The sequence below is a fragment of the Schistocerca piceifrons genome, chromosome 11 (genome assembly GCF_021461385.2).
Source record: "Schistocerca piceifrons isolate TAMUIC-IGC-003096 chromosome 11, iqSchPice1.1, whole genome shotgun sequence".
Taxonomy (NCBI): domain Eukaryota; kingdom Metazoa; phylum Arthropoda; class Insecta; order Orthoptera; family Acrididae; genus Schistocerca; species Schistocerca piceifrons.
The window spans coordinates 146,266,232-146,279,046 of record NC_060148.1 but is presented as its reverse complement, the minus strand read 5'-3'; the positions used below and the strand labels follow the sequence as shown (position 1 = coordinate 146,279,046).

At 39.0% G+C, this 12,815-nt stretch overlaps 1 protein-coding gene across 1 annotated transcript in view; it reads left to right on the top strand.

The window, feature by feature from the left end:
• LOC124720478 (zinc finger protein 596-like) overlaps positions 1-12,388 on the top strand; it is a 109,830-nt gene extending 97,442 nt beyond the window's left edge. Inside the window, exon 8 of the mRNA XM_047245838.1 lies at positions 10,784-12,388. Within this exon, the coding sequence (XP_047101794.1) occupies positions 10,784-11,963 (1,180 nt within the window). The 3' untranslated portion in view covers positions 11,964-12,388. The remainder of the gene's footprint in view (positions 1-10,783) is intronic.
• The last annotated feature ends 427 nt before the right edge of the window (positions 12,389-12,815 follow it).

The window sequence follows — 12,815 nt, the reverse complement described above, 5'->3', positions numbered from 1 at the left end:
TCCTCCGTGCTGGCCACTGTGACCGAACGATTCTAGATGCCTCAGTCCAGAACCATGCTGCTGCTACAGTTGCAGGTTCGAATCCTGCCCCGGGCATGGATGTGTGTGATGTCCTTAGGTTAGTTAGGTTTAAGTAGTTGTAAGTCTAGGGGACTGATGACCTCAGAAGTTAAGTCCCATAGTGCTTAGAGCCATTTTTGAAGTTCCACTATGCCTTGCAAAGTATCAAAGTATGGTGCAGAAGTTGGACTTTGACTGTCAGCAAGTGCTTTAATTTTTCTTGGTTTTCCAATGTGCAAGCCAAGCATATTTTTGTACTGAAGAACTATTAAGTGACATTGGTACTGCCCCATGTGTTTTACACTTGAAATCTTACCTAATTTGAGAAATAGTTATTTTGTGCAAAGTCCCAATTTGAGTCCATAATCAGAGATCTGGAACTATTCTTGGTGTGTGTGTGTGTGTGTGTGTGTGTGTGTGTGTGAGAGAGAGAGAGAGAGAGAGAGAGAGAGAGAGAGAGAGAGAGAGAGAGAGACATAATGATAATTTAGATGTTGGGTATAGGAGATACACCTTTTTTTGTAATTTTTTGGATAAATATTTCTGAAGATGAAGCAAAAGAAATTCAGATTGTATGTATACCATTGAGCAAAGCTAAGACTCATGTTTGGGGGTTACATTGAGATTGGGTACTTCATTTCGATACGTGCTAGAATATTCTGCTGTAGTTATTTGGAGACTAGAGAGAGGAGGTGGTGCGGGACATAATTATGTAATGCATTCAAGGTCATTGATAGCATTATTGCCCTGACATGTAGGCAACCTAAAGGTTAAAGGTGAAATTTGCCCTAGTTGATGTACCTTTCCCACTTACCACCAATTTTTTTGCGTAACTTCATAATTCCCTTAACTTGGGAATAACTACCCAAGGCCTTGAGAAATGCCTTCAGGTTAATGTTACTACTTCTCCTGAAATGTATTTTTTGTAATGTCAGTGGGGACATTCTTTTGTGAGCTCGATATCTAATTTCTTGTAATTTACACAAGCTGCTGCTCTACAGCTGTAGCTCACTCTGCCTCTTGATATTGCTATTTTCTTTCACTGGACAGTGCATTGCCTGTTTCCTTAGAATTCAGAAAATTTTTGCTCAATAACTTTGGTCTGCAGTTTTCTCCATGTGTTTCTTGAACCTTTTGTTTGTACTCTGTTGTCTTTATTTATTTTTATATTTGATGGCATTTATTTTCTAACTATTGGCTAGGTACTATAGCAGGTTGTATACATCTATTATTACAATCTCTCACATTATTTGTGCATAGCATGATGAGGATACTATCCACCTATGTTAATATGTCATTAAACAACAACTATATCTCTTCAGTAATATTGTAATGTGTTAGTATATTATATCCAAGTTAAGAATATAGATTATGCTGAACCTCTGTTATTAAAGGTGGATTCTGTGTACTCTGTTGTATATATTTATGGCATTTTAATAATTTTTATCATCTAATCTATAGTATAATTCTATCACTTATCTATAACCATACACAAATGTCTACTGCATGCAATGACCTTGGAAAGATATGTAGATATTTCTACACCTCTCACTCAGTTTCAGGCACTAACTTTATGACAGACTCAAGTCTCTAACTGTAGCAGGCAGTAAATTTTATACCATTGTATTGTCCTGTGAGGCAATTAGAGAAGTTTTTTTTACATCTGGTGCAAAACCAGGAACCTTAATCCTCATCTTTTCTCCTCAGAACACACTGCTTCATTGTCAGTTTAATCAAAGGTACCTTCCCATGTGGCCATGATCTTGTGACAGGCTTCATACTTATTCTTCAGCAAACTTCCATAATTATAGGGGGGGGGGGGCAGAGGGGGGGGGGGAGCAGTACCTGAGATGGCCTAGAAAGAATGTGCTTCGCTTTACTCTTCTTATGAGAGCTGGATCATCTTGCATCTGTGCTGCATGTGTCACATTCTTCCAGGTGGTAAGCATTTGGATTTCCTATCACCATTTCACACTGTTATCCTTGCAGTATTGCATTGCATGCATTTTCCTGTTGTATGCCAGTAGCCCTTGTGAGTGGATCTTTGAGAGGTACTACAAGAGTCAGACACCTCTTTGGACCACAGAATTTTGTATATGGACAAAATATTATTAAGAACCAAGGTTCATGCTCCTGAAATGAAGAATTACTTGTTCTGGAGTTCCAATCTCACCAAACAAGTTTTCATCTTGTTTGTATTATATGAAATACCATGTCTACCCATCTGTCTACTGCAATTCTTTTGTGTATTGCATCTAAAATTATTTCCTGCACTTTTTCTGAATTTTCTCTTCATACCCAATAAATGGCTTATCTTTTTCGAATATCCAACTGTTGTATTCACTTGGAGTCATAAAAGTATTCCCCACTGCATTCTTCTGAGTGTTAATACCACCACTACCTGCCTGTTTATGTGCTCTGAATGAAACTTGAGCCATTAGGACGGCTTCATGTTACTGCCCAGATGGCATTCTGTACTGATGAGAGGCAGCACTGATAGTCATGTTCTTAATTATTGTGTCTTTCAGGCTCTGCTTTGATTTGGTGCGTAAGTCAGGCCGTTGTCGAGATACAGACCAAGACAACAAAACACCTGTTATCTCTTGATTGACATATTTTTTAGTCATTGCCAGTTCACGTTCTAGAGTTCACCCTTCTGGAGTACGTGAAGTGTTTTATGTACTGTCAGTTGCAGCATGGGCAAGCACTAGCTATGCAATATTGCTAAACCTTCATTACATGTATTCAATGCCTGTTTCTGTGAAATCACATGAAACCATTGTTAGCAGTTGGTCTGCATGTGACTCAACTTCATTAACTCACAGAGTATATCCAATATTTCAAAAAGGGGCTTCAAATTAATGTCCTAAAAAGTTGGTCTGCAGTCAGCTCCTTGTGGTCCCTCCTTTCTGTAGTTACATCGACAGTTGTACTCTGCAAACCACAGTGAGGTGCATGGCAGATGATACATGCCATTGTACAAGTATTAGCATTTCATGCTGTTCCATTCATGTATGGAACATGGGAAGAATGATTCTTTGAATGACTTTGTGCATGCGGTAATTATTCTAATCTTATCATCATGATCCCTATATAAGTGATAGGTAGGGGGTTGTTGTATATTCATAGAGTAATCATTTAAAGCCAGTTCCTGAAACTTTGCTGACAGACTTTCTTGGGATATGTTACATCTGTCTTGAAGAGTCTCTTTAAATTCAGTTCCTTTCATATCTCTGTGACACTCTCCCATGGATTAAACAAACCTATGACCATTCATGTTGCCCTTCTCCATTTATGTTCAGCATCCCCTGTTAGTCCTATCTGGTATGGCACCCACACAGTTAGCAATATTCTAGAAATGACCGCACAAGTGATTTGTAAACAATCTCCTTTGTAGACTGGTTGCACTTCCCTGGGGCACACTTGAAATTATTTCTACATCTGACTGACACTATCCAAAATAACATGCTGTGTCCTCCCTGCCAAAAATTCCTCTTTCCAGTCACAAATTTCACTTGATCCCCTTATGTTTGTACTTTTGAAAATAAGTGCAGGTGTCATACTGAGTCAAGTGCTTATTGGAAATCAAGAAATACTGCATCTGCCCGATTACCTTGATCTAAATCTTTCTATATGTTATGCGAGAAAGTGCAGTTGGGTTTCACATGATCGGTGTTTTCCAGGTCCGTGCTGGTGGATACTGAGGTGGTCATTCAGTTTAAGATATCTCATTCTGTTTGAGCTGAGACTATGTTCCAAGAATCTACAACAAATTGATGTCAAGGATATTCAATGGTAGTTTTGTGGATTACTTCTACTACCCTTCATATAGACAGATGTTATCTGTGCCAATTTCCAACAACTGTGCACAGTTTTTTGTTCGAGGGAGCTATGATAGATTATAGTTAGAAGAGGGGCTAACTCAGTAGGAAAATCAGTATAGAATCTGATAGGGATTCCAGCAGGCACTGGAGCTTTGCCCAGTTTTCATGATTGCAGCTGTTTCTCAACATCACTGACACCAATGCTTATCTCATTCATCTTTTCATTGGTACGAGGATTAAATTGGTGACAATTCTCAAGTGTTTTCCTTTGTAAAGGAACATTTGAAAATGCTTTGGTACCCTGAAAATGTGTTCCTCATTTCAGCATCTCATTCACTAGGTATTGGACACAAACTTTGGTCCCACTAACAGCCTTTACATACATCCAGAATTTTTTTGGGTTCTGTGGAAGATCACTTGACAGTATTCTGCTATGGTAGCCATTGCTCTCTTGATAGGCAAAGGTGTTTCATTTAGCATCTCTATATCTATAGCCCTATGCTTTATTTTACACCTATGATGCAGTAATCTCTGTGTCTTTAGAAGTTTCATTACAGTTGACGTATACCATGGATGCTCCCTCCCATTATGAACTGTTTGACTGGGTACATATCTGTCCAGTGTGTGTTCAACTATTCTTTTAAACTTGAGCTAGAGTTCCTCTACATGCTCCTGCCCTGTGCTGAAAGTTTCAAGTTCCTGTTTCAGATATGACATTACCGATTTTTTATTTAGTTTGTTGAACATTTATATCTTTGTGCTTGTTTTAGTTGTCCTTTGCACATTGGTTATCATTGTTGCCACAACCGCATCATGGTCACTGATACCGGTTTTGATGTGGACATCCTCAAAGAGGTCAGGTTTATTTATTGCCATTAGATCCAATACATTTCTTTCATGAGTGGGGTTTCTAACTATCTGCTCTAGGTAGTTTTCAGAGAAGGCATTTAGTAAAGTTTCACAGGATGTATTATGTCCATGACTAACAAAACTGTAACTTTCCCAATTAATTGTTGGATGATTAAAGTCTCCACCAGTTATTACAATAAAATTAGGGGACTTATGAAAAAGGGAACTCAGGTTTTCTGTAAAGGTTTTTTTGTTTCTTTGTTTGCACTCTGTTCTCAAGCTGTCGATTAATCTGTTAAGTTATGCTCCGATTGTTTTCTCAGCCAGAACAAACATTTACACTACAGTATGCACAAATGTGTACTTGCCTGTTCTATTTCACAGTCGTTGTTACAGAGTCTACAGTTCCTTAGGAACTTAAAGAAGACCTCTTAAAGTGTTTCATCACACACAAAGTCATGAGATCCTTCAACCCTTAGTCCCCAATGCTCTCTTTCTCGACCGAGCGAGGTGGCGCAGTGGTTAGGCACTGGACTCGCATTCGGGAGGACGACGGTTCAATCCCGCGTCCGGCCATCCTGATTTAGGTTTTCCGTGATTTCCCTAAATCGCTCCAGGCAAATGCCGGGATGGTTCCTTTGAAAGGGCACGGCCGACTTCCTTCCCCATCCTTCCCTAACCCGATGAGACCGATGACCTCGCTGTCTGGTCTCCTTCCCCAAACAACCCAACCCCAACCCTCTCTTTCTCGATTATTATGATAAAAAACAAAGGAACAAGGTAAGCCTCAGCACATCATCATAATACCGTCCATCTAGGCTGTAGCATGAAGATTCCATGCTGTAGCACATGAATGAATTAGGACCACATTCATGCAGTAATAAACTATCCCCATGTACTTGCTGCCACAATGTTGTACATCATTTTTTTAATTAAAAAGTCTTTAAATAAAAACGCATTTCATCTTTGTGGTTCATCTTTGGATTATGTATAGGGATAAGAGTATAAGCAAAAATTAATGTACAGTCCTAGTTTGTACAACTCTAAATCCTTCCAGACTAACAATGTAAGGGGAGGCCACTTGTGGACTGAATTCAAAGGAATAGTACCAACAACAGTTGAGAGGTTTATACTAAATAAATTAACTAAAGACACAAAATAAGTCGGAAAAATGTTCATCTACATCTTTATGGCTACTCTGCAAATCACACTTAAATGCCTTGTGGAGTGGCTGAGCAGTTTGAGTCGCCTTGTCACAGATTTTGTGACCCTCCTGCCCGAGATGCGACTCCTCCCTCGGGCATGGGTGTGTGTGTTGTTCTTAGTATAAGTTAGTTTAAGTAGTGTGTAAGTCTAGGGACTGATGACCTCAGCAGTTTGGTCTCTTAGGAATTCACACACATTTGAACACTTAAATACATGGTAGAGGGTTCATCAAACCACCTTCACACTAATTCTCTATTATTCCACCTTGAACAATGGATGGCAAAGTTCAACACCTGTGTCTTTCCTTGCAAGCTCTGATCTCCCTTTGTTATTCTGATCGTTGTCAACAAAATACTTTCACATTTGGAGGAGGAAATTGGTGACTGAAATTTCGTCAGAACATCCTGCCATAATCAGAAACACTTTTGTCTTAATGGTTTCCACACCAAATTCTGTATCATGTGTGTGACACTCTCTGCTATATTTCTCGATAATTCGAAACGTGCTTGGCTTCTTTGTGCTTTCTTGATGTACTCCATTAATCCTATTTGATAAGTATCCCACAGCATGCAGCAGCACTCCAAAAGAGGATGGACAAGTGTAGTGTAGGCAAGTAGAACAGTGTTTGATTAGCATTCGCTAGAGCATTTTCTGTGTGTTCTTCCCAATTTAACTTGTTCATAATTTTAATTCCTGGGTATTTAGTTGAATTTACAGCCTTTAGATTCGATTGATTTATTGTGTAACAGAAGTTCAACGGACTCTTTTTAGCACTCATGTGGATAACTTCACTCGTTTCATTATTTAGCTTCAATTGCCAATTTCCGCACCATACAGATACCTAAATCGTTTTCCTTGCAGAAACAACCAAAAAAGCATGCCAAATTTAAACGAACGCAGAATCCAGAATATTGGCGATCTTTTACAGAAGCTCAAAGTTTAGAGCAGACTTCTGTGTTTCATGCTTATAATAATTTCCACAGTGAAACTTTGTCTCGAAACGTGGCAGAAAATCCAAAGAGTGTATGGCCCTATGTAAAGTATGAAAGTGGCAAGACACAATCAGTGGTTCCTCTGCATGATAGTAATAGAAATACCATCAATGTCACTGCTGCTGAAGAAGAGCCTTCCGAAATTCCTTCACTAAATAAGGTAAGTAAATATACCAGACTTCAAATCAGGAACAGCTGCCAACACGAGTAACTTAGAAGTAGTTGTCCTCAGAGTAGCGAAGCCACTTAAATTACTTAATGAGAGCAAGTCTTCTGGTCCAGATTTTATACGAATTAGGTTCCTTCCAGAGTATGTTGGTGCAATAGCTCCAAACCTATCAACCGCTTGCTTGACGAAATTTGCATAGGTCACACCAATATTCAAGAAAGGCAATAGGAGTAATCTACTAAATTATAGGCCAGTGTCATTAATGTCGATATGCAGCAGGATTCTGGAACATTTATATAGCGTTCAAACATATGATTTACCTCAAACAGAATGTTCTTGACACATAGTCAACATGGATTTAAAAACCGTCATTCCTGTGAAACACAAATAGCTCGTTACCCACATGAAGTGTTGAATGCTATCAACTAGGGATTTTAAATTGATTCCATATTTATAGATTTCCAGAAGGCTTAAGATACCATACCCAACAAGCAGCCTGTAATCAAATTTCGCACTAATGGAATGTCGACTCAGTTACGCAACTAGATTCATGATTTCCTGTCAGAAAGGTCACATTTTGTAGTAATGGACAGAAAGTCGTGGAATAAAAGAGAAGTGATTTGTGTTATAGGTCCTCTGTTGTTCCTTATCTATATAAACGATTTAGGAGACAATCTCAGCAACTGTTATAGGTTTTTTGCAGGCAGCGGCAGTGGTGGCGACGGTGGTGGTGGTGGTGGTGGTGGTGGTAACTATTGATGTCATCGGTCGCTAGGCTTACACACTATTTAATCTAACTTAAACTAACTGACGCTAAGGACCACACACACACACACACACACACACACACACACACACACACACACACACACACACACACACACACACACACACCCCTGCCCAGGGGATGACTCAAACCTGCGATGGGGGTAGCTGCACGAGTGTGGCAACACGTCTCAGACTTGCAGCTACCAGGTGCAGCTGTTTGCAGATGATGCTGTCATTTATCGACTAGTAAAGTTATCAGAAGATCAAAACGCTGAAGACAATATATCAGTATTGTGTAAAATTCAGCAATTCACCCTAAATAATGAAAAGTGTGAGGTCATCCAAGGATGCTCAAAGGAATCTATTAAACTTAAGTTACACAATAAAGCAATCATATTTAAAGCCCATCAGATTAACTAAATACCTAGGTATTGCAATTACAAACAACTGGAACTGAAAAAAAATATAGAAAATGCTGTGGGGAAGGCGAACCAAAGACTGTGTTTTATTGGTAGATGCAACAAATCTATTAAAGGGGCTGCCTACACTACACAATGAAGTACAGCTGACCAGTGTGGGATCCTTACCACAAAGGATTAATGGAGCACATCAAGAAAGTTCAATGAAGGGCAGCGCATTTTATACTATGGAGAAATAGGAGAGAGAGTGTCACAGACATAATATAGGATTTTGGGTGGAAATCCTTTCAACAAAGGCGTTTTTCGTTGCTGCAGTACTTTCTCAGGAAATTTCAATCACCAACATTTGACAGAAACCTACTTAGGGGGAAACGATCATCATAATAAAGTAATTGAAGCCAGAGCTCACACAGAAAGAATTAGGTGTTAGTTTTTCCATGTGCTTTTAAAGAGTGGACTAATAGGGTATTAGTGTGAAGATGGTTCGGTGAACCCTCTGCCAGGCACTTACGTGTGAGTTGCATAGTATCCCTGTAGATGTAAAATTAGGAAATTTTATTGAATTTAAAATTTTCCTTTTACAATGTTCTAAATATGATAAAACTGCTTTGTGCTAGACTGAAACATGCATCAAATCAGATGGACCTGTCGAGACCTCCTTTTTTCAAATTGTAAAAACCATCAAATTGCTCTGAGCTACATTGAAGCATGTGTCAGGTGAAATGAACCAGCAGAGATCTAGCCAAAAACAACTAATGTAATGTGTAACTGCAGGTATGAATACAAAATAAATAATCGAAATGAATGAGAAATATATAAGTGAAGTGGTTAAATGGTAGGACCACACTCACACTGAAGTGTACAGATTTAAACAAAATACACAGTAGTTACAGTGTAACGTCACAGATGGAATATGAAGCGGCCACACAGCGGAATGAGGCTTGCGTATAGTGTCTGTGGAGGACATACTTAGGTGGCGCTCAAAGCAGTTATGTGACCAGTGTGATGTTTAATGCTTACGAAAAAGGTCCAATAATGATTGGTTCACTAAAACGAAATTAAATGATTGCAATTAATCAGAACACTGTTGCCCAAAGAGAAACCTCTAAATTACTCCAAGTGAACCAAGTAGTAACATCAGCCATAACTAAATAAAACTAAGTTAAGCATCAAGGATGGACGTCATTCCAATAACTGAGGATAGAAAAGTTTGTTAAAACAGCAAGTCCCGACTTGACTTTAAAAATATGTCAAGAATGATTCACTTCAGGGGAAGTTAATAAACTGAAATGGAACTCATTAGAAGAGCATAAAGAAACTTGTGTAAAAGTGTTAAGAACTGATATCACCAAATGATAGTGACCGTGATTTCTGCTAGGGAATCAGTCAAAAATTGTTCGTTGATAGTACACGTGTACTCTAGGATTTCCAACTCTTCCAATAAATCAAGCTTTTTGCCTTTCTGAGCTCAACATGAGATGCAGAGATCATAAACTGGGGTGACTGGTCCCCTGCAGTCTACAAATGTTCAGCAAATGTAGGATGCTACTTTACGTGATGTGTTTGTTTAACAAATGCTTGCTAGATCTCATGCTAAATATTCTTCCAATTCGACAGACAATGTGGGTTCATCTTGTTAAATGTGTGCTTAAGTCCAGCACAGAGCCATTTTATGGTTTTTAAAATGTTGAAAAGGGAAAGGCCTCAGTGGATCCATCTGATTTGACATATGCTCCAGTCTAGTACAGAGCTGTTTTATATTGTTTCTGATGTATATTGTAAGAGGGAAATTTGGAGGACAGGTAACAATTCCTGATTTGCATTTAGAATGTGGAAGTAGGACCATACCCTAATTTCTGTTTATTTTGTTATCCCTGTAGATGATCTAAAGACGGCAAACAACAGCAAAATGCATTGTTATTAAAAGACTAAGTTGCAAAAAAGAATGTTTTTCTTTCAGATATTCTACTTATTGTTGCTGTAACGAAGATATTTACGAATTGTACATAAAATCTAATTGTGAGCTTGCTGCTTCAAGGTACCACATTATGTATAAACTGAACTTATTCACTGAGTGCCATGCGGCCAAGTACTGATAGTTTGGCTATATTACCTGTTATTGGGAAGCTTTCATCGTGGATTCTCCATTTAGAGCCAAAAATGTTTGCTGTAAGTAGCTAAAAAATCATGTGAAGTGGTAAATGAAATTTTTTCATAAACAAGACTTCTGAAAAACAACTTGTTTAACTAAATGAATGATTTATTACTAACACATCAGTATGAATGCAGTTCTGTGCTACACAAGCTGGCAAATCAATGTGGAGACTCCACGGGCAAAAAATAGTCTCAACTCAGAAATTGTGAATCAATGTGTATTTCTCTATGTGCATGCTATAAATTCACTATCCATTCCAACTAAGAATTTTTGAATCTAAAATAATGTTTTTCTGTATACAGAAAATTAAGATATTTACTGCTCTTCTGTTAATGCTTCAGATTGATTAAAACCACTGGTGAAGAAACATGTCTCCAGGGAGCAACTGGTGATGAGCTGGACATTGCTGCAGAGAGATCAGCACATTCTGTAGGAATTAGAACACCGAGGCAAGTTTCTTCCTCTCAGGAGGAAATTGCCTTTTGCTCTGGTAGTAATTACAATTTTGAGGAAAATGTCTTCACATGTAGTTCATGCCAGCAGTCGTTTCCATCAAAATACAGTCTCACAATGCATGTATTCATTCACATTGATGGAGTAGAGCCACCTGAGAATATCTGTATGTGGTGTGGCAGAGTATTTACCTCCCGTGACAGCCTCAGCAAGCATTCTGTGGTGCAAAAGTTGAAAAGTCATCAACAAAGCACTCTTTCTTATGAATATGATAGTCTCCAGTTCTGTGAAGTAATGTCCACTGGCGAGACACCACACACATTTGAGTTTTGTGAGGAACTGTTCACTCCATCTGCTCAAGCCAATAAAAATACGCTAGCATACACTGTCGAGAGGCCACATAAATGTTCTGTCTGTGGGAAATCTTTCACTGCGTCTGGTTCTCTCAAGAAACATATCTTACTACACACTGGTGAGAGACGTCACAAATGTGATTTTTGTGGTAAATCTTTTACACGGATTTATTGTCTGAAGACACATGAATTAACACATAGCGAAAGAACGCACAAATGCGAAATTTGTGGAAAAGCCTTTACTCAGTCTGGTCACCTCAAGAAGCATGAATTCATACATACTGGCGAAAAGCGTCATAAATGTGGTGTCTGTGGAAAATCCTTCACGGAGTCTGGTAATCTCAAGAAACATGTATTAACACATACTAGCGAGAGACCACACAAATGTGTTATCTGTGGGAAAGCTTTCATTCAGTCTAATAGCCTCAAGAAACACGCAGTACTACATACTGGCGAGAGTCGACACAAATGTGACGTGTGTGGTAAAGCCTTTCATTATTTTTACCATCTCAAGCATCATGCATTAACACACACTGGCCTGAAACCACATAAATGTGACATCTGTGGTAAATCGTTCACAGAGTCTAGCAATCTCAAAAAGCACGAGTTGATTCATACTGGCGAGAGACCACACAAATGTTTCTGTGGGAAATCTTTCACTAAGGCACGTCATCTTAAGCAGCATTTATTAACACACAATGGCTTGAGGCCATAAAAATGTGACGTTTGTGGAAAAGCCTTTAATCACTTGTATGTTCTCAATGGGCATGTGTTAATACATGTTGGCGAGGGAGCACATAAGTGTGATGTCTGTGGGAAATCCTTTAGACAGTCTAGTAATCTCAAGAGGCACACTCTAATTCATACTGGTGAAAGGGCACATAAATGAGATGTATGTGGGTCAGCTGTTATTCCATCTAATGGTTTCAAAGGCACACATTAATAGATACTGATGAGAGACCAAACAAAACTGACACCTGTGCAAATGCCTTTCACTTACTGGTTATCTTGGGAAGCATGCAGTAATAAATAATTACAAGACATTATATAAATCTGAAAACCATAGGGAATGAAATAGGTGTTATTGATGATATTAATAAAAAAGACATTCTTCTATGAGATTCGTTTCCTGTGTGAATTAATGAACATCTACATCTACATTCTACATCTACATTTACATTGATACTCCGCAAGGCACCCAACGGTGTGTGGCGGAGGCACTTTACGTGCCACTGTCATTACCTCCCTTTCCTGTTCCAACCGCGTATGGTTCGCGGGAAGAACGACTGTCTGACAGCCTCCGTGCGCGCTCTAATTTCTCTAATTTTACATTCGTGATCTCATCGGGAGGTATAAGTAAGGGGGAAGCAATATATTCGATACCTCATCCAGAAACGCACCCTCTCGAAACCTGGCGAGCAAGCTACACCGCGATGCAGAGCGCCTCTCTTGCAGAGTCTGCCACTTGAGTTTATTAAACATCTCCGTAACGCATCACTGATCTGCCTAAATCGCCCGAAATCAGTAGTATATATTGGAGAAGTGCTGTGGTTCTAAGACTGTTAGC